The following is a 23,013-nucleotide window of genomic DNA, read 5'->3' as shown; positions in this document are numbered from 1 at the left end:
TGTTACATGAAAATTACAATTCTCCCCATGACTCAACCTTGAAACCTCTGGTCCCCTTTGTGTCCTCATGCCCTTACATCTTAAAAGGTCACAGAATCTCAGTATCTTTCACACTCTATACCAATCCATTGTTGCCAAATAATTTCCTGGAGGTCCTCTTTAATGTGTCTCTACTATATTTAAGGCATGCTCAACTTGGCCATCGAAGATGTTTACTTATTTTTGAATGTTTCTTTCCTGATTTCCCATTCAGATTTTCTATCCTTTACCCAAATGGGCACTTTGGGTTCTTTCCTGAACATAATGTGATTTCTTACACATGCATATCTTTGTCCTTCTGTCTTCCTTTTATCCATCTTAACCTATATTTCTACCATTATTACTTATCTTGATTCCACAACTAAATGACATCACTAGGAATACTGAATTCTCTTTGTTCTTTCACTTTTACCTCCTCTACAGTCAGCTATGTGTCTCCTATTCTCCAAACCAGGTTGTAACTATTCTTTCTTAACTGGCCATATTTGTTAGTCTTTATGGCCCACAGCACACTTTGGATGAAAATGGTACAAATGGTTCTTTTCTACTATTTTTTTTTAGAAAAGATGCTCAACTTTGCTTTATTTCCTTATCAACAGAAGGTACAGGCAGCCATAATCCTCACTATTAAATGTTAAGTTTCAAAGGTACATATTCATACAGATGAAAAATGAGGAAGAGTTCATTTTCTCAAGGATAAAGCAGGGTTTTTAAAAAAGAGAACATGTTATAGGAACAGGGTTACTGACCCAGAGAGCTAGCCAGATCCTAATCCAGATAATTCATGCCTGTTTCTCAAAATCCCTCTGACATTTCAGCTGACTAATGCTATCCCTCCTACCCAATTCCCTGGACTGGAAGGGAATGTGCTGTGTGCTATGAAGAGGCTGCAACATGCCTTACAGGAGCAGGCACTGGAATCCCTGAAATTCCCTTATATATACCCCAGGAGTGTAGTAAGAGTCACTGATTTTTAAAATCATTATTAGTTGAAAAAACAAACTAATCTCAGTAATCCTTTGGGCATCCTTGTTCATCTTTTAGTACCATCTCTTTATTATGTTGCTGGCAAATTACAGCCATCATGATTATCAGCACTAAATGGATGATACAGCACTATAGCTAATCTAGTAATTGGTTCCGTCAATATAAGACACTCCATGTACTCTTCTCCATGTACCCCTCTCCTTCATAACTCCCTTTTCAATATAAGAGCGTTATGTTGACTATAAGGGAGTTAGGTAGAGTTAAATAAGATTACCAGTTAAATTTTATTTTTTCTGATCATGCGGAGGCCGAGGAAGCAGAGGGGGAATTCAGCCCAAAGAATGCTTTTTCCAAAAATAATTTCCAAATCATGTAAATATTAGAGAAAAGTAGGCCTCAATCCCATTTACAGTAGCAAAGAGCTTGATGGCTTTACTTATTTCTTCGTATAGAAATGCAAATGGTCTGAAATTAGATCTAAATTCAGAGAACAGGAGAGAACTTTAACTTCGAAATGCTGCTTGTCTGGAATTAGAATTTTTCTGAACCTGCTTTTTAATAAATACGCCACCTTCAAGTAGCTGCTTTTGGTGTCAGTAAAGGCTCTCTGCTCTACTCCCAAAACCTCCTACCTCAATTCCAAAAAACTCTATTATTACTAATTTATGTTGAGCAAAGCAATTTTCTTTTGTTTCCCTTCAAAATACAAGTTACACACTCCTTAACACTAATAAAACTGGAGAGATCTTATATATTAAAATTTTTTGTAGCTGTTAAGATCCTTTTAAAAACAGGAAAAATAACTGCATGGCTGAGCTTAGGGAGGTTAAATGTTTAAAATGAAATTGTCTTCTAAGTGAATGAAAGATATTCTAATTAATTAAGTGGCTAGAATAAAGTGACTATTTTCCAACCACCAGCTTGTGCTGAATTATAAATGGAATTAATCTGACAGTACAATTCTGAGCTTCTCTTAAAATAAAAAAAAAGGCAATAGTTGGGTAAGTGCATTCAAATCTTACTATTGAAAGTTCTGTGCTTATGTGTTCATTAATCATATGACTGTGTATTCTGTACATGTGTGTTCATTAATCATATGATGACACCATTTATTCATTCATTCACTTCACATATATCAGTGCCAGGCATTATTCTAGGCAGTGGACATCCAGGCAGTGTATAATGTCAATATTATTTTTGGACACCTAACTTATTTTTGGTTTTGAAGTAACAGAAATCTGCAAATATTTTTTGCAACAGTTGTTAATCAATATTGCAAATGCAGAGACTATTTAGGTTTTCTTGTTTTATAAAAACAAACAGAATTCTCTTTTGAATACTATACTTTTATAACAATGATAGATTTAAAAAAAAAAAAAAAAAAAAAAAAAAACTTCCACTGCCCAGTCCTTTATTTTAGGAGGATAGTCACTCAATTTTGTTTTTGTATTACCCTAAAGCTAATTCTCTTATCATTTGTTCATCCCTAATGACTCAATGCCATAAAATCCCATGGTGCACCTTACTTAATACTTGTCAACAAAACATGCCACACTTAATGATTCACTGGAAGAAAAAAATTCCATCTCTTTTAATCCATTTTTGCATGCTTTCATGAAACTCTATACTTTATAAATCAATCACCCTGGGTTAGAAAATGTTTTATATCTACTCTAAAGTTCACTCCTTAATGGCACTTCCCAATTTCCTGTACTCACAAATATTTTTTTCATAATATTCTCTTAATTTGTTCCTTTTTTATTCAACAATTTTTTATTCATCTAATCAAACCTGGTTATTTCCAAAACCTAGTTCAAACATCAGGTCTTCCAAGAAGTCTTCCCATACCTTTCACCAAACCAACAGTTATCTCCTTGTACCTCCACACCCAATAAACACTTCCACTGTGACACTTTTCAACATGTACAATAACATACTTGACTCTACATATGTTTACCTTGAGAGGAAGGATCTTATCTTTGAGGCTTTGTTTAACCAGCACCTAGCAGAGGATTTGAAACATGGCGAACACATGTTTGTCAAATTAAAACTGAGACTTAGAACCATGCCCCTCAAAATTCATTTTGGCTAGCATACTTAAATGCCACTGGTGGAAAAGTACAAAGCTTGCCGGAAACAATCTGACAACATTTACAAAGAATTTTGGTGTTAATAATATTCTATCCTCTTTCTCATTAACAATCCTTTATGAATATTTCCTAAGAAAATAATCAGAATTACGAAAAAGTTTTACAAAACAATGTTTACTGGTATGTCAGTTGTCATAGCAAAGAGCAAACTTAAAAATTAACAATACTAAGATGATTAACTGTGCTCTTAGTCACTCCGTGAAGTACATTACAGTTCACATATTAACAATCCAAAGGATTTGTAATAACATGGGGAAACTTTATAACATTAAAATTTTAAAAACAGGACTCAAAATTCTATATTTTAATCTAGGATTATAACAGCGAGCCAAAAAGAAATACAGCAAATGCTAACAGTGATTGTTTGGGGGAATTGAACTATGACTATTCCTTCTTTCTCTTTTTCTATACTTTACCCAGTTTCTGTAATTGAAAAATATATATATATGATATTATCATTTTATATGCATTTATACAAACTGGTAATAAATAATCAAAAATATATCTCAGAAGTATGTCCAAGATGTATAATTTTCTTGTGCCTAACAAATATTAATACATATATAACCTCTAATATAATAGCACACATACTTGCTTTATTAAAATAAAAAAAGATTTTATTGCAAAATGGCCCCAAAATGTTCACATGATAAGTGATTTCATGAAAAGTGATTTCTAAATCACTTTAGTCATCATGATATAAGCCTTTAAAGGCACCATTTTTTAAAAGTTTGGTATGCTTTTAAGACAATAATAAGCATATTTTCTAAAAAATAAAATATTAGTATTGTAAAGATACAGAATTGTGAAGCCTCCCATTTCCTGCCATATATGGCACAAGTAAAGTTCCCTTTTCGACATGAATTCTGTTTTAAAGGCCTTTTAATACTTTAACAAGTATACTTTCTAGTCCTTTTTATCAAGTTTTTGAATTGATAAGCACAGCAATTGTGATCACTGTCCTCTAACTACCTTTACTAAAAAATCAAATTATCTCTATAAACAAATATATCAAGGATTTGTGTACCCCAAAGTCTATAAAGTGCCACCAAAAGTGCTTAAAAAATCAGCTACATGTGGGAGCAGATGCAGCTAAAGCTTTTGGGTACCTGCCTCTTACATGGGAGTCCCAGGTTCAATTCCCTATGCCTCCTCAAGAAAATGAGCCTCAGTGAACTACTACAAGCTACAAGTGAAAGTACCTCAAGAGGATGGGCACTTGCCTCCCATATTGGAGGTCCTGGGTTCGGTTCCTGATGCCTCCTAAGGAAGACAAGCGAGAGATGAGAGAGCCAGGGCAGGAAGGGGCATACGAATTTCTTAAAAATAATAAAATGAAATTATTTTAATAAAACTTCATTAAAAGATAAATGAAAAACCACCTCTGGAGAATGGATCAAAAATTTAAAAATCTAAATATTTTTAAACAATTTGATGGCATAAATCTGGCATTACTGAAGTGGTACTGAGGGACATGCAGACCACAAAAATATTACCCCTTTTTAATGAGCTAATTTTTAATACATAATAAAAACAACAGTAATTTGCAAGTAGTTACTCAAATAAAATGATTTATGCAAAACTCTTTCCAACATAGCAGAATTTGTCATCAGAAAACCAAGGCAAAAGTTTGCAAGTAAGAAACTAATTTATGGAGTTATATGCCATTTAACATGAATCCTCAGTGCAATTTTCATTTACTTTACCTGTCATATGATTCTCTTTGAAGCATATGTCTATTTTGAGAGACAGATCATATTTGCTCACTCATTCATTTACCCATTCATTCAAGAAACATTTACAAGTGTCTGCAATATTACAATACTGTGCCAGGCACAGATTCAAAGATGAACTAAGATATGTCCACAGATGCTTGTAAACTACAACATACATAATTTCTATAAAAGGGGAGAAATGTGATAAGTACCACAAGAGACATGAAAGAACTATTCAAAGAACAAGACATAAATCACTTCTGGCTAAAAAATGGAAGGAGAGGGAGAGAAGAAATTAGAAACAACTTCACAGAAGAAGCAGCACCTGAACTGGGACCTGAAGAAGGAAGATATCAACTATACTCATTCCATATGGAATGTTCTCCCATTCTTTGAACATGCTGCTTACTTTTATGAACACCCACTTCTCCCTTCTCCTCTTGGTTCACTTAACTTGTCATTCAAAACACAATCTCATATGTAAACTTTTGAAGAAACTCTTCCCTGATTCCAGCTTCCCCTAGATAATATCTGCATGCTCTTTGAAGGCCCTGTGCAAACTTCTATTACAGCCCTCCAAAACAACGCTGGGTATTGCCAGGCTGTCACTCACACTAATAGACCACAAAATACTTGAGGGCAGAAGCTGTATCTGTACCCCACTGTATCCTCAGTATCCCTGGAACTTATCAAGATGCCCAGCACAGTGGGTACTAAAAGGTCTAATGAGGAACTGAATAAATGAATAAAAAATGTGGCAACTGTCAGCTGGAAAACCTATTTTGGAAACTATTTAAATTAATCTAAACAAGAAAAAAAAAGAACTCAAATTAGGATGGTGGAAAACAAGGAAGAGATAGAAAAGGTAATAAAATGAAGTAAGGGAAAGAAAAGAATCAAGGACGTTTAAAGGCCTGGGAAAATTATGGTGCCATTCACAGAAGGGGGTTAGTTGGTGAATCCACTGGGAACATGCAGAGTTTCAGGTTATATTACTTATGAATACAGCACAGCAGATATTTAAGTTGTCCAGAGTATAGTCTCCAAATATCATGTATTTCCTTACCAAAATATCAAAATTTTAACTTAAAAGTTAATGCTTTAATGTGACATAACTCAACTCTCCATAACTTCTCTGTAAGAAGGAATAAAAATCCAATGAATTTTCCCTATTTTTTAAATTAATACAATAGTTTTCTATAATTTACTTTTGCTTTATTTCCAAATGTAAATAGATCAAGTTCTTCAAAAATGCAAGTTCTTCTCCCCCCAAAATTTCTTGTTAATAAAAAAATTCCGAATAATTTAAGCCTTCCAAAATCTCAAAAGAAAGGATTACATTATATAGCAATGTAAGAGAACTAATGCAATTTATTCCATGAAATTTACATATACACAACACAGAAAAAATATGAAATATAAAATACAATTTCTCTAGATAATGAGTACATATAGATTTCCCATTGGTAACAAAATGGTCAACTGAGATCAACCAGTTAATCAAAAATCCCAGTATACCATGGAAATAAAAAGAAGTTTCCCTCCTAAAAATGTTAGAGAGTGATTAATTCTTGCAGAGAGGCAAGGTATGGGGCTCAGCAAAGAGCACACAGCTAGCTTTGAAAGTAAAGGGAATGTTCTAGTTACCAAGTCTAGTGGCAGTTTATTGGGTGTTTATTTTATTATTATGTTCATATATATATATATATCATACATCAACTTTTACCTAATAAAATTATTTAAATCCCTATGGACTCTTGGCAGTTTGAGATTATTTTTTGAATCTCCAAATGAGAAAGATTATGTTTGTGAAACAATCTGTTCCTCTGGGTGGGATAACCTTTGACTGTATTAAATTCAGCTGAGGGGCCATTGATTAGATTATCTGTTAAGGTTAGAGCTTTTTGATTCCATGACTTCAGTAAGGTGGCGTGACTCAGGTTGAGTCCCCACCTCCTTGCTGGGCCTGATATAAGCAATGCTCACTCAAGACACACTGGGAAGAGGATCTGGCTCAACAGATGGAGCATCCAACCACCACATGGGAGGGCCAAGGTTCAAAACCAGGGCCTCCTAACCCATGTGATGAGCTGGCCCATGTGTGCATGGAGTGCTGTGCTACGCAGGGGTGTCCCCTGTGTAGGGGAATCCCACGCGCAAGGACTGCGCTCTGTAAGGAGAGCTGCCCCATGAGAAAAAAGTGCAGTCTACCCAGGAGTGGCGCCACAAACATGGAGAGCCGATACAGCAAGATGACACAACGAAAAGAGACACAGATTTCCGGTGTCGCTGACAAGAATGCAAGCGGACAAAGAAGAACACACAGTGAATGGACACAGAGAGCAGACAATGGTGGGGAGAAATAAATAAAAAGAGATGAACCATTTTGCCTGATAGCTTACAGCTAATCTTTGGAAGAGAGCATGACTGATTTAGGAAGCCCTGAGAGACAAGCCCTATGCCAGCATACGGCTGCAATCAGGAAAGGGCGCCTCAAGAGGAAGAGGAAGTCTAGAGGGGAAGGCGGAGACCAGCCAGAGATCTGCAGCCATCTTGCTCCAACACATGGCAACTGGTTTTGGTGAGAAAGCAGCCTTGAGTTGGACTTTTTATGGCCTTGTAACAGCAAGCATTTACCCCAAATAAATACCCTTTATGAAAGTCAAAAGATTTCTGGTACTTTGTATTGGCAATCATTTGGCAAACTAATACAGGCTCTAACTCAGGAAAAAAGTAGCAATTCTTAAGTAATATAAAAATTATAGATGAATATTATATCAAATAATATTATTTATATACATTTGTACTACTTTCTGTATGGAAGATTTATTTTTCTAACAAATAGAGAATTTGACAATTTCATATTTTCTTTCAACTGTCACATTTTATGAGTTTAACACCTACAACTGATTGTCCAAGAAGAAACAAAATAACAAAAATTTACCTTTCATTCTTCCCTAGTCCATCAAAATGAATTATAGGAATAGAAGGGCTGAGTTTCTTTGGACTTTTGTAAAGTACTATTCTTCTTTGAGGTTACAAGTGAATCAGTTAGACCTAATCTTAGGAACTTATTAGATAGTGAGATATTTTTAATCAGTTAATCAATGAAGTCCACCAAAACACTGAACTTCTCTGTAATCCATCTTCCTAGCATTGTAATAATAAGATTTTCACTATGTAATTTTCCTTCCAGAATTTAGCAGAAAGGGGTTATGTGAAACTTCAGTTTATCTTTATGTTTCACTGCAGCAATTAAAACACTATCCTCTGTCCCAAGTTAGAAGTCTAAATGTAATTTCCCCAAAAAACATGCAATTCCACAAGCTGCATTAGAAATATAAAGAAGCATAAGACATTGTTCTTATTAGAAGGGCCCTGAAGTTTGGTAGAAAGAACAAAGCACATATAGATAATTACAGAAAGGTAAAGATATAAACTCTCCAAAACAGCAATTAGCAGGGTATGAAAAGCTGCACTTTTATAATCAGAGAAAAGTGGGTTGAAATAGTGACACTACAACTACTAATTTTGATGCCGTATATAAAAGCCTCAGTTTTCTCTTTTTTAAAATGGAGAATAATATCTGAGAGACTACAGTGTGGAATAAATAAAATAAAACAAAGTGTCTTCTAAATACATACCTGTCACTTAGAAGGTGTTCTTTAAATAATGGTGTGCTAGTTAGGCTAATGTGTCGACTTAGCCAGGTAACAGTGCCCAGTTGTTTGGTCAGGCAATCACTGGGCTAATTGTACTGCAAGGACATTTGTTGGACTTGTAATTATCAGTGAGTTATTTGCATCTATAGATTATTACATCTACAATCAATGCAGGAGATTGCCATCAGAACGAGAGATATCTAATCCAATCAGTTGAAGGACTTAAAAGGAGAAGGGATAGCAGCCTTCAGAGAGAATTCCCACCTCTACTTCACAGCTCGCTTCTTCTGGGAAACCCATCTAGGACATTCATCAGAGTTCCTGGCTTGCAGCCTACTCTACAGAATTTGAACTCGTCTATCCCCACATCCTCATGAGAAAATTTTATAAAATCTGATATTATTTAGAGATATCTCCTGTCAGTTCTGTTTCCCTAGAGAACCCTGACTAATACAAATGGGTATTAAGATTTCCATTACATTATAATTATTATTAGTCATTATTATTTTCAATGAAGATGGCATTACTGATTTTAATAGTATTAAAAAAATCTTCTAAATAGGTTAAAGGAATTGCAGTACCAGAAAATGAATTCACGGAACTAAAAAGTAAATGATGCTGTTGCCATGTCACTGTGTATAATTAAAGACAATAGTTAAGATATATAAAAAGAAAAACAAAGAAATGTAGAGCTGTCCTCTCTCCCCTCTAAACCTACCAGTTTCCAAGTCCTCGAGAAAAAGAAAGGTCACGATAGCTGAAAGGTCTATGAATTCACCTTAAGAAGTACTGAGATACTCCTACCGGAATTGTAAGAATTCTGTCATCTAGAAAAGTTCACTTCATTTAAAAGCATTTGATAGTTGCAATAAATCTACCATATGAAAGAACTAGTATTTTCATTATAATAATATATTTAAACTATTTTGAATAGTACTCCCCAAAATTGTTTATTTAGACTTGTTTGTTATTTTTGGCACTTCAGCCTCACCTATCTTATGGTTTAATTTTTTTTAAATCCATACTATAGCTAAGCCTTCCTTCATCAAGGCAGAAATAATCTCTCCCTTCTTTAAAAATACAAGATACTCTTTTTCATGATAGACTTATAACTCCCTTTCTGTCTTCCATTATGTCTATTTGTGTAGATACCCTTATTTTTCCTTTGCCTACTGAATCATTAAATAATTGTTTATTAAAACCAACAAAATAAGGCCACAAATGTGAATATGCTGAGTAATCTATAAAGCAACATAAAATATAAACTACTACTAAAAAGGTATTATGCTTTAGAGTATATATACAATACCCAATTAATATATTGCACACTCCATAGAGTAAGCTAATATTCTAATATACCAGAATGCAATTTAGTAAATGATACTAACGTACCTTAAAAGTATAGTTTTCTACATAAGCAATCTAATTCATTGATTGCCAATGATCTGTAAAAACAGTATATACACTATACCCTGATAAATAGGGAGAGAGATGTTTAAAAAATTACAAACCCAGCCCTAGAGACACTAGGAATCTGCCTCAGAATTGGCCCTAGGAAAATTTAAAAGATTTTTTAGTTAGCAAATAAAGTTAAATATCCAAGATAATCCTAGTATGTGCTTTATGGTAATTCATGATCATTAACCTTAAAAGAACTCACCAAAAGGTAATTAACTATCAAACTGTAATTTTTACATCTATTTGATTATTTCAATGGAAATTAAAAGTATTAATCTAGTTTTATAATAAAGGTTCTGGTATGTGAAATTCCTATCACATGATCAACCAGGCAGAGATTGTCAATGGTTATTAACACTACAGTGAGGTACCTGACAACAACTTTCTTTACTAGGTGTTACTTTATTTAATGATTCTGTATTACAGAAAGGGTTTTATTATTTCCTGGAAATGTGGGTATATATGTGTATTATTTTTATCTTATAAATAGTTTTGAACATCAAAATTTTCATTCACACACAAAAAAGAGGAAAATAAATGTCTAAAATCTAGGCCTCAGAATAATTTAAATCCACTACACACAACTAAAGAACTCAAAATAATAAGGATGAGATATGCCACTCTGGGACCCAATAATTGAAGAGTTGTGGAGAATATATATATAAAAAATACAGGTGATTTTACTGTTTTTTCTCAAAACATTACTCTAGCCAAGAAACTTTCAAAAAGTAATATTAATTTGCCAATTAGTTTACATTGCCAAATCATTAATAATCAGAAAAACCTGATTCATCTTTATAGTCTAAGTTCTACTTCTAATTCAAAACAAGTTACCATGAGGCTGAGAAATTACAGTAATTTGTCTGCTTGGACTGCCAAAAAAGAAAAAAAAAGTTGCAAGAATTAGATTGTTTTTGACATCCCTTTTAGGATAGAAAAAAGAATATTTAGAGACAAATATGTAGCATTCAGGTTTTATAGCTGACACCTAATTTTGTGTGCAAGCATCAAAGTTGTACAAAGTTCTGATTCATGTTCTACTAATATCACCAAATTTGGAGGTAACAAAGACAGTGAAACAAAGACTCAAAATGACTAAAATGCAGGAGGAATGGGGAATTAATGCAAAGTAGTGTTGGGTTTCTGTTTGAGGAGAAGAAAAGTTTTAGTAATGGAAGTTGGTGAAGGTACCACAACACAGTGGATGTGATTAATCCCACTGAATATTTTCCTTGCGAGTGGCTGAGATGTGAAAGTTTATGCTGTATATATATGTCCACAATTTAAAAAGGAATAATAATAAGAAAAAGAAAGAGCAACTAAAGAGACAATTAAAAGCAATACCTGATCCTGGACAGGAAAAAATAAGGAACAGAGAAGGCTCAGAAGGATATTATTGGGACATATTAAAGAATGGAATATAGACTGTAATATTTATTTTAATGTTATATTTCTTGTCCTTGATAACTGTACTTCAAGTGGATACATAAAAGAATATTTTGTTCCTAGGAAATGTACAAGGCAGTATTAAGAGTTCAAAGAAGCATGAAGTATACAATTGATGGATAAATAGATGGAGAGATAGACATCAGATAGATAGATGGATTGATAGATGGATTGATAAAATGATGGGTAGATAGCTAGAATAAAATGACAAATGTTAAAATTGATGGATTTGGGTATCTGGGGGGATACAAGTATGATGGAATTCTCTGTATGGAGTTTTTATTATTTTTGAAGCTGTCCTGTAAGTTTGAAAGTAGTTCAAAATAAAAGGTTTTAAAAAATGATTTAACTGAATTCATTATATGTGAAGTTTTACTTTAGTGATGGAATATACATCAAATATTTTTGTAACAGCATATATCATTTCAAGCTTATATTGCAATTTACTATGTTTTATAAAAATAATTTGACTTGTGGCATATCAGACTTCATATAATACTGTGTTTTCTGATGATCAAGATGAAACCCAAGAAGTCATTAAAACCACATATACTATTTTACTACAGGGAGGCTTAAAAATGCAAAATAAATCACATGTACAATTTCTAAGGACATCTGTCATCATAATCATCAGTCTACTTGATTCTGAACTGCAATCATGGCCCTTCACGGACTTTACATAATCTGAAAACAGCTTACATATATAAACATGTCAAATAAACATAACATCAGAACAACAGAGCAATTTTCATTTGTTAAGTACTAACCTAACTATTTGGGATTAAGTTATATAATTTCTAATTCTTGTGGGGAAAATACAAGAAAAAATTACATTATCACTAATCACTATTTACTAAGCATACTCTATCCCTACCAAACAAGAAACATTTTAAAAGATAGAAATTAGATATAAAATATCAAATGTTTTAGAGACATCTCTATACTATTTTTTGTTTTAAAAGGAAACCAAACCTGTATGATGAGTGCACTTATGAACCTGCTCAGTACTGTATAATGAATTCTCTGTGCATGCACATCTTTACACAAAAGGACAGAAATTCTTCAATAGACTCTGAACCTCCCAAATATGGTATGTGAGTGACTAACAGCTGAGAGGAAATGTAACTAAAACAGTCTGTTGGAGAGCCATTAAAATCTAGGTCTGGGTGACAGTATAGTTGGATGTGCAAATTTGTGCAGGAATGAAGCCAAATTTTTGGCAATTCCCTCATGGTCTTAGATATATTGACAATGGCCCTTTTTTTTTCAGTAATGTTACATTTCAAGAAGATTATTTGAGTTGGAGGACATGCCTGGTTTTTAAAATAAATAGCCTTATAGGCTTGGATTTTAAAAGACATGGCATTTCAAATAATATAGGAAACAAAAATTTGTACAGAACAATGACACGTTCCATAGAAACTGCCATATGCAGCCAAAAATATCCATACCTTAGAAAAAAATAAGCAAGCAATTCTGCCTGTCATTCTACATTTCCCTTTGAATATACCTGTTTTTAAAACTTTCAGCAAAGACAGTTTTCTTAGATCATTATATTCTGAAGGGTTTTTTAAAAAGAATTCATATTTTAAAGCATATGTTCTTAATATACTTTGTGAATACTTCCAGTATTTGCTTGCTCCTAGAAGTAAATCCAGTACTTAAGTCCTTTATAAGCCATTTAATAACCACATTTGATCCTTGTCACTATGCACTGAGCCTTTCCTATGTCTTCATTGCTATGGAATGTTACATAAAAAAAAATGAAAGCACAACATTTTCCCTGAGGAATTTATAATTTAATATGAAAATAGTTAAAACAAATGTATACCTTCAAAGGTACAAATATTCTACAACCAAACTTAACTGGTGTGATGATATAAAATAAGGTTGTTGAGCATTCTGAAGGAAAAGCACTGTAATAAATTTACAGGTGAACAGCAGTCATAGTTGAAATTTACACAGCACTTTACAATTTAAGAAGTGCTTTTCATAGAATTCATTCAAAACACCTCAGTGAGAAAGGTACTTTCCCCTCCTCCCCTATTTTATTGAAGAATCTGAGACCCAGAAAAGGCTCAACCAAGTTTATACATAAAGTGGTAGAATCAAGATTCCAATTACATTCTCCAAAACTGCCACTAGGCTTGTAATTTTCAAGTACTTTCATATTAGTAATCATATTTGATCCTTACAACAACTCTATCAGATAATAACAGCAATTAATATTCATTGAGAGTATATTATGTAGTAAGCACCGTTCCATATTAAGTCATTCATTCCTCACAATACCCTATAAGAAGGGTTATATTATTAGCGCATTTTATAGATGAGAAAACTGAAGCTCATAAAACACAAGTAAACTGGCCACCATCACAGAGCTAATAGGGACGGGAATCAATATTTAAACCCAAGGCATCTGATTCCAGCGCCAATGATATTGCTCACCAACCCTGGCAGGTTAACATGGATCAGGTGAAGAATCTTGCCAAAAGTCACAAGGAAAGAAAACTGCAGAGAAAGAACAAGAATGTCTTCTAACACTTCACCCTAGCTACTTTTCCTAAGAATAATTTTCCTAAGTTTCAATAATTTGAATCATTAAATCCAGAATGGGTTAGAAGGCTTTGGGTGTAGAGCATCCTTTGAAGCAGAGCATGAGCAGGTGAGAACAGTGGCAGAATGAAGGGAAGAAAGAATTCCATTATCTGAGAAGATTTCTTTCCCATGTACTGCAAGCAGAAGAGTAAATGTATAAGAGTAGGGACAAGTGTACTTACCATTTTGGGGAGGGAGAATGAGTTGGGGTGGTTGAGGAAGATCACTCTAATAAAGGAAATTAGTAAAAGTGAAGTTCAAGACTGATTCGTTTTGAGAGAAATTTAAAGCCAATGAAAGATTTGGGAAAAGTATTGTGACATCCCCAAAAGAACTTGCCAAAAACCTAGCACCAGAAAAAATTTTTTAAGAAAAGAAAACAAATCACAGAACTACACACAACATAAAAAAGGGAGCACTAATGTAAACTACGGACAAAGTTACTAGTATAATTATTATAATATTGCTTCATCAATTGTAACAAAGGTACCACATCAATGCAAAATGTTATTAATAGGAAGAACTGTGGGGGCAGACATATGGGAACTCTGTACTTTCTGCATGATTTTTTGTAAACCTACAATTGTTCTAATTCTTTTAAAAAAATCTGCATAGCACATAGGAAGAAATAATATAACCACTGAAAGAATATGACTTATACAATTTCATTTTTCTTTTCTTTCTTTCCTTTTTTTTTTTTTAACTGAAATAGCATTTAAGTTTACCTACTCCCTTTCATTGTTAAAATCTTCATGTGGAAAAGACAAGAAGAGGGGAGCATAATTGGACATAATGTAATTCACATTTGTTTACATACCATAATTCTATGGTGCTGATTATTTTAAAATACAATCTTCCTCAGAGTCATATTAAAATCAGGTAAAAATTATTACAACAAAATCCCATTCAAATGAACAAAATGATACAACAATCTAAAACTAAAGTACATGTTAAAATTAGAATGGGCAAGACGGTTTTTGATGTTGGAGTTTTGTTGCTGGAGTATGACGCTGAAGCCTTAAGTTGGAGCTCCAGGAAGTAAGCTCACAGAGGAAAGAGAAGCAAGCCCCAGGAAGAGAGGAACCCTAAGCCCAGGAAGAAGCAAGCCCTGGGAAGAAAGGAACCTTGAACCCAGAAAGAAGCAAGGCCCTGGAAGAGAGGAACCCAGGAAGTCTGAACCCTTGCAGACATCAACAGACATCTTGCTCCAACATGTGAAAATAGACTTTGGTGAAGGAAGTAGCTTAGGCTTTATGGCCTGCTATCTGTAAGCTCCTACCCCAAATAAATACCCTTTATGAAAACCAAAAAAAAAAAATTAGAATGGGCAACAGAGATAAACTAATCACAGCTGAGACCAAAGGCAATGAGATCAGCAAGAAAGAAGCACATTGTAAAAATATAAAATGGAGAAAATGAATCCAAATGGAATTTCTTCTCATTACCTAAAATAAACCATGTCACTGGGATGGGTTTAAACTATGGTATTTTGTCCATTTTAATTTCATAACCATAAATTCCCATGGAAGTACCTTAGACACATGCTTACAAATAACTGGAACACCTAACGTTTGAATATAAGTGCTTTTGCAGGAGTTCAACAAAATAAAAAGATCACAGTGAGGGTCCGCCAAGTTTTTTTTTTACTGATTTCAACAGCTATGAGTATGAATTATCTCTATGGCTATAAACTGCATGTGTTTAATATATTACATGAGTGTGAAAGAAGTCTTAATGCAGGAGACCAAATAAAGGTTTAAACTTCCCACAGAAACATCAAAACATATAGAGCAAACAAATGTTTCCTCCCAAAGTTGTTACTGCTAAATATGCTTTGGTGAATTAAATTCCTATATAACTACATTTGAAATATATGATTCAACTGAACTATAACCTATTTTTCCTCTGAAAACTAAAAGGGAAGCATAGCAGTTGTGAAGCATATTTTCCCCATTCCAGGTCCTTCTGAAAGTTATTTCACACTAGAGTTGAAAGCAAAATGCACTTATTTGCTTTAAAATATGGTTGTTTATGCTCCTGCATATAGAACAGATAGAATTTTAATAACTATGTATTAAATAATAGTTATATTCCTCCATTTTCTTTTGTTTTTTTGTCTTTTATAGGGAAAGAACTTTTCTTTTCAAGGATTGTGAAGACAATGGTGAATTTTCAAAAATTGCATTTCAACTATAAAAAGGAGTTGACTTCATTCCACCCTGGAATACAGGTGATGCCAGTTTAAATCTGAGGTAATATTGCTATCCCCATGCCTCCACCCCTAAAAGACTTCCCCAGCCTATATAATATAGACTATATTTTGACTATAATTTTAAGTTAAAAAATGTGTAAGGCATTACATAATTATCAACTAAAGTAATGAATTAAACAAGTTTCTGCTTATCTGTATATATAAAGTCAAAAACTGAAATGATCTGTGTATTTATTTCTTGCCATAAATTACCTTCATCCTGTGCACTTTTCGGTACATTTCGGTATGAAAACATCTCAAAATACAACAATTCAAGAGTTTAGGTCAAGATGACCCACCCAAGAGACTGTGAAAGTTGGTTGGAACAATTAGAACTGTGAAATGGAGAACTAGTTTAATTCATTTACTTTTAAATTGTACAAACCAAGAGACTTTTGGGAAGGAAATAATCTCAATATGTAATATGATACCTCAGTCTACAGTTCAATTATAACTACATGGCATGTTTACATAGAACAGAATCAACAATCAACACAACAAACAGAAAATTAACATATATATGTGGTTGAAAATACCCACCCCTAGCAGAAAGCTTTTTGGTGTTGATAATTTTGGCAGCATATTCTTGGCCAGTAGGAATTTTCATACATCTTCTTACCACTGAGAATGCCCCCCTGAAAACCAATAATTAGCAAGTCATCAATATAATCAGCTCTGAAACTCTACAAACAAATTACAACAATCTAAGCGTTTTTATTGATTTCAATGGATTAGCAAATAGTGCACTACAGTAATGTCCAGAAAAGGAACAATTCTGACTGGAAACCCAGATCTTCTTCAATTTCAAAGAATTAAGGTAAATTTATTTAACTGAGAGTACACTTTATTAATCAACAAACTGAAAGGAACTGCCAATTATGATGGCTCTTGTTTGCACATAAAATTGGAAAACATTTTACAATTCACACTCAAACAGCACTCTTGAGAAAACACTGCAAAGAGCAGAGCTGAAGAGGAACAGCAAAAATCTGCTGCCTATTTATTTTGGTAGAGAAAAATTAATGTGGCTCCAAGTAATTAGATATGGCCTTTATCTTCATTAAAACATAAATCTTGAGCACATTTGTGTGGTTTAGCAAATCCTGATATGATCATTTCACTATGCCCTGTTCGGGGCTGGGGGAGGGGACATATTTGAATAAAGCTGCTCTTCCGACATATTCTCCATTTTTCGACCGCAGACAATATATAAGAACATGATTCTCATTACATTCAAATGATGTTTACATGTCCTTTAATTCAACGGTATAAGCCAGCAGCATACACATAAACGCACCCCTTTCATAAGTAGTAGTCGAAACTAGAGAAAGAGCAATTGGGTTTGGGTTTCCTGCTACATAAATCAACAATCAGGTTCCTTTGCACAGGTACTGGATAGGTCTTCTGCCCCCTCCTTTAAAATCTCCAAGCAGTTCTGCCGGAGGTTGTAGGAGGTCGTTTTATACAATACGAGGCTACCCTTGGGGAAGCGCTCTCCCGATCTAGAGTGGGCTTTTCCGCTCTTGTATAAATAAATCCTCCCAGAGAACACGAAGATGCACAAGTAAATGCTAGGAAGGATGGCGATATGAGAGTACTCTAAGTGCAAAGAATAATTGTTGAAATGGGGCTGGGGGTTGGGTTCCGGTGGATGGCCCTTTTCCTGGACAGAACTTGATCAACATAGACTACGCCAAGTTGAACTTTCGGCATCAATAAATATGGCCCCGTGTAGGGCCGTGAGTTCTCATCCGTACGTGGGTCATACCGCCGACACGCCGGCTAACCCAGAGGCATCTCTGTTTACACAAAACGTGATCTATGTTGCCTTTTACATGGATTCTTGTTTCCTACACAGACACACACACACACACTTCTCAGGATGACAGCTACAACTGCAGAGGTCGTAAATTCCCTAAATCTCTCTGAAAGAGAGTGGAGGGGCGGGCGAAGGTTGCCTAGGGATTAGAAGAGACCACAGCCGGGATGGGGGTCTTTGCCCTTCCCTTCCGAAGGCAGCACCTTCACCAGAGCTGATAAACCAGGAGCCCCCTCTCTCTCCCCTGGTCTCCCAAACTCCCTCGCCCCACTCCGGAGGCGGGTGGGTCGGGGGCAACGCCACCCGCCCTCTGCTGGAAGGGGACGTGCGCATGCCAGGCAAAGGCGCTTACTTTCCGAGCTCCTCGAAAAGCTGATACTCGTCCGTGAACCTGGTGCAGGTTGTCGTCGAAGCCATCCTCGGTCCGGGCTCTGCGCTGGCGGGGAGCGCGACGGAGACGCGAGCAGTCGCGCGGCTTCCCTGGAACTGGCCCCGCAACGCTGTCACCCAGGCTGTGCTCACTTTTCTTGTCCGAAAGTAGCTCGACCCGGAGGGAGTGTGCGCAGGGGCGGGGCGGCCAGGGAGATGACCAGAGAGGGTGGCGTGGGGTCTCCTCCCCGCGATCTGCCGCCTCCTCCTCCCGGCCTCGCTTCTTCTCTAGATGTTCCACCCGCCCCCTTTCCAGCCCCTCTCCTCAAAGGCAGGGCGCAAAGTGTTCAAGAAGAGGATGCCCGGGAATGAAAAAACAAAACAAAACAGCCGGGCCCGGGGCGAGCGACGAGCAGTTGCGGAACGCACCGCACCAGGGGCAGCAAGGCTGGAGGCGGAGGGGAGGGAGCCCGAGGGGGCGAAGGGCAGGAGGCCCAGGCCGCCCCGCGCCTAGCGGACTGCTGGAGCCCAGCTGCGGCTGTCGGCGGGCGCGGGCGCGGGGCGCGCGGAGACTCGGCTGAGCGCGCGCCCGGAACCGGCCTCGCTCCCGCGGGCGGCGGCAGCAGTGACTGGGCCCGGCACCTCGGCGGCGTCGCACTCGCAAAAGAGCCCGCGCGGTATAGAGTGGCGCCGGGAGAGAAAGAGCGCTCCGGTGGGGCGAAGCCTCTCGTGCTGTCCCCAGGCCTCCGCCTCGGCGTGTGCCTCCTCCTCCAGCGCCTCCTCCCGCCGCGCCCTTCGCCGCTACACACACACACACACACACACACATACACACACACACACACACGTCTAGGGAGACACACACACACACACACACACGTCTAGGGAGACACACACACACACACACGTCTAGGGAGACACACACACACACACACACACGTCTAGGGAGAGACCAGGTGGGTGGAAAAGGATGTGCTGGGAAAAAGCCCCGAAAGGGCTTAGGTGAATTGAGGCCAGACGTCTAAATTACCCGCTGAAACCCGCAGAAGGCTCCTGCCCGAATGTGGGACTAAATTTAGCTGGAAGATGCTGGATTACTCGTGAACAGCTGTCTGCCAGGATCGTGGAAGCCCCCACCCCAATATGGGCTCCAGGCACTGGAGACCACTCTTAGGCCGCTCTGGGCCATTTGCCCGGCTCCCGTGCCCGGGGTGGGAGAGCAAGGGGCGGAACTACTTCATTTTGGCACCGCTCAGTGTTGACTCGGAAGCCGGATGTGGGCAGCGGGCTGCTTCCAGAGAAGGGTCCCAGCCTCCCACAGCCTCCCACAGCCTCCCAGCGTGGTCTGGACCCACCCCAGCGGAAGCCGCATTCACCGCGCCGCCCGCTTACAGGCGCTCGGCGCGGGACTTCTCCCTCTCCCACAACCCTGTTAGGGACAGCGACACCGTCGCCACGTTTCGCTCCTGATTTGACTGCAAACTCGTTCTCCATCTCCCCCGCTGTTTTCCAGTCTGAGTTGCTCAGACTCTGGCATTCCCCAAAGGCATGTGCTTCGGCCATGAATGCTTAGAGAATGAAAGCAAAAACTCCGCCAACGGGCCACACCTTCCCTCCACTCCAGAGTAAACTCTCTAACCTCAGTAATGCTGATAGTAAGACGGGTTCTCGCGAGATTTCTTGTTCCGGCGGAGACCGCGGGGACCGGGAAGTAGGAAGGTTGAGTGTCGGTCACGCGACCCACTGGGGACTGACGTTACTCGCATCACATGAACCGTAGCCAGCCTGTTTCGCTTTGCAAAGGGTAAAAGGAAAAGAAGACGTCGTGTGTGCTTTTCTTGCATGCGCAAAGGTCTGGCCATATATTCGTACAAGAGTGTACCCCGTAAAGGGGTATCTGAAAAAACCAATTAACTCTTAAAGAATGTTTCCTACTCTATTAGCGTATCCATTAGCATATCGTTTAAGTAAATAAAAAGGAAAACAATTATGCGTTATATTTAAAATAAATTGTTGCTTATAGCTAAAACAACCCATAGTCCTCACTATATCTTAAATATAGAGCATTGCGAATTTAGAGACAGAATTAAAACAAAAGAGAACTATCTTTCTTAAATTACTGCCTTTCGTTCTGCAGCACGGACCATATGAAAACCTTGCAAATTTGTTCATCCTTAGTGTTACATCATGGACTCAAAACTTCGCAGCTGAAATGGTCAGAAAATATAGTTTAATACTGAAAATATAAGGTTTAAAAAGTTTTTGCTTGCTTTCAAACACTGCTATTAGTTAATAAATTAATTTTCTGGCCCAGGCCTTATACAGTCCTCAGGTTCCCTAATTTCCTCACTTGGGCTGTTCTGCCAGTAATTGAACATCTCTGGAAGTACTCAAAATATTAATAATGTTTAATGCTTATTATAACAAAACCGAAGTTTATATGTAAATATTTTTATTCCCAGGCATAAAAAGCCAATATGCTCCAAGGAAGGTATACAAGTGGCCAATGCGAAGATGCTCGACATCGTTAGCCTTCAGGGAAATGCAAATCAAAACAATAAGATACCACCTTACATCCACCAGAATGGCTATTATTTTAAAAGGAAAATATCAAGTATTGTCAGGGATGCAGAGAAATAGGATTCTCACCCACCCACCCACATCCACTCCCACAGCCAGGGCATTCTTGCTGGAAATGTATAATGGTGTAGTAATAGTGGAAAATAGTTTGACAGTTCCTCTGAAATTTAAGTATGGAATTACCATATAACCCAACAATCTCACTTCTAGGTCTATACCCACACAAAGAGCTAAAAGCAGGGATTTGAACAGATTTTTGACTACTGATGAATTTAGTAGCGTTATTCACAAAGTTGAAAGCAACCCAAAAGTCTATCAGTGCATGAATGGATAAACAAAATGTTGCATTTATATAGTAAAATGGAATAATATGTAGCTGTAAGAAGGAATAAAGTTCCGAAACATGTTACAGCATGGATGAATCTTGAAAACATCATGTGGAGTGAAATAAGCCCTACACAAAAGGACAACTATTGCATGATCTCACTATATGAAAAAAAAAGAATATGCAAATTTATAGAGGCAGAGAAAAGATTACAGGATAACAAAGATGATTGTGGGGAATGGGGAGTTAAGGATTAATGATACAGAGTTGCTGTTTGGGGAGACGGAAACCTTTGGTAACGTTAATGCATGGTGGTAGTGTTAGGACAATATAGTGAATATAACTAATACCACTGATTTGCATACTTGAAAGTGGTTAAAATTGAAAATTTAGGTTGTGTTTGTGTTATTACACGAAAAAGATGATACCCAAAACTATATAGAGGAAAGAAACATGTCTAAATATTAATGTTTGTACTATAAAATTGTAAAGGAAAAAAAAACAATTTGGTCTTGGCTAAAGATTTTTTAAATTTAGCAATATGGCTCTAAGTTATTATGTGATCATTTAATATTCTCATCTGAATCTAAAAATGAAATTAGGAAAGTAAAATTAAAATAATAAATAAAGGTAATATAAAATTTTACAACTCTGTGAGGAAAAATTGTTTTTTAAATATTCAAGTAATGAAGCCTACATAATTACAGTATTTATCTCAGTTATTTAAACTACAGATAATTGGAAATAGTTCTGATAATTGTACAGTACAATAAAGAGAACATAACTGAGCTTTAATACTCACGTTTTATTAGACAGTAAGCATGTATATTTTTAAAACAGTGTTTGCTTTTCTATATTTGTGCTGTACCTTGATCTATACTTGAGATTAGTTGAAACATTTCTCTTGTTTAAACAAATATTAACATTTATGTCTTGAGTCTGGACCTCTATAAAAGACAGTAATCAGGTCAAAGGTTTTTTGAGTTCTACTTCAACATAATTTCAGGAATAATGGTTAAAAATTAAAGTTTTAAAAAATGTGGATCCATAAAGTAGAATAACAGCAGATGTTACAGTTAGTTCAATTTGGTTAGTGCCAAAATGCATTTAAATTTTATCATACCTGCTTAATTAACTGATCCCATAAATTAAAGGGGGGGCACTTAAGGGAGAGAGCACAAGGGACCCAAACCCATGTGATTATTTCACTGTTTGCTTAATTTTACTGGCATTAATATGGAACCAGTTTAGAATTTTCATTAACAAGGTTCAGTTTTATTAGTATAATGTTAGGGATGCCCAGAGATTGCTATTTGCTATGTTGACATATTCTAAAATGAGCGTGTGATAGTTTTATAAACTAAAAATAATAGATAGATTTGATCTATTTTAAAGGATTTATGGAAAGTACAATACATTTTTTTAAAGATTTCTTTATTTAGTTCTCTCCCCTCCCCCACCCACACCCACCCCATTGTCTGCTCTCTGTGTCCATTCGCTGTGTGTTCTTCTGTGTCCATCTGAATTCTCAGCAGCACCAGGAATCTGTCTCTTTTTGTTGCATCATCTTGCTGCATCTCCATGTGTGTGGTATCACTCCTGGGTGGACTGCGC

The 23,013-nt window shown here is 36.6% G+C and overlaps 1 protein-coding gene across 50 annotated transcripts in view; it reads right to left on the bottom strand.

Moving 5' to 3' along the window:
• The window catches only part of CAMK2D (calcium/calmodulin dependent protein kinase II delta), a 354,108-nt gene extending 333,795 nt beyond the window's left edge, over nt 1–20,313 (bottom strand). For 28 of the 50 annotated variants that reach the window (XM_058293658.2, XM_058293619.2, XM_058293648.2 and 25 more), the window contains exons 1-2: nt 18,478–20,181; nt 16,847–16,941 (exon numbers count right to left, since the gene is read on the bottom strand). In XM_058293658.2, the coding sequence (XP_058149641.1) occupies nt 16,847–16,941; nt 18,478–18,542 (160 nt within the window). In that variant the 5' untranslated portion in view covers nt 18,543–20,181. Of the gene's footprint in view, nt 1–16,846; nt 16,942–18,477 lie in introns of all 50 variants that reach the window. The other 22 variants (XM_071215011.1, XM_058293625.2, XM_058293652.2 and 19 more) reach the window with 5 other exon arrangements.
• Between the last annotated feature and the right edge of the window lie 2,700 nt (nt 20,314–23,013).

The sequence above is a fragment of the Dasypus novemcinctus genome, chromosome 1 (assembly GCF_030445035.2).
Source record: "Dasypus novemcinctus isolate mDasNov1 chromosome 1, mDasNov1.1.hap2, whole genome shotgun sequence".
Classification (NCBI taxonomy): domain Eukaryota; kingdom Metazoa; phylum Chordata; class Mammalia; order Cingulata; family Dasypodidae; genus Dasypus; species Dasypus novemcinctus.
The sequence above is the reverse complement of the archived record's forward strand: the minus strand, read 5'-3'. Positions and strand labels throughout refer to the sequence as shown.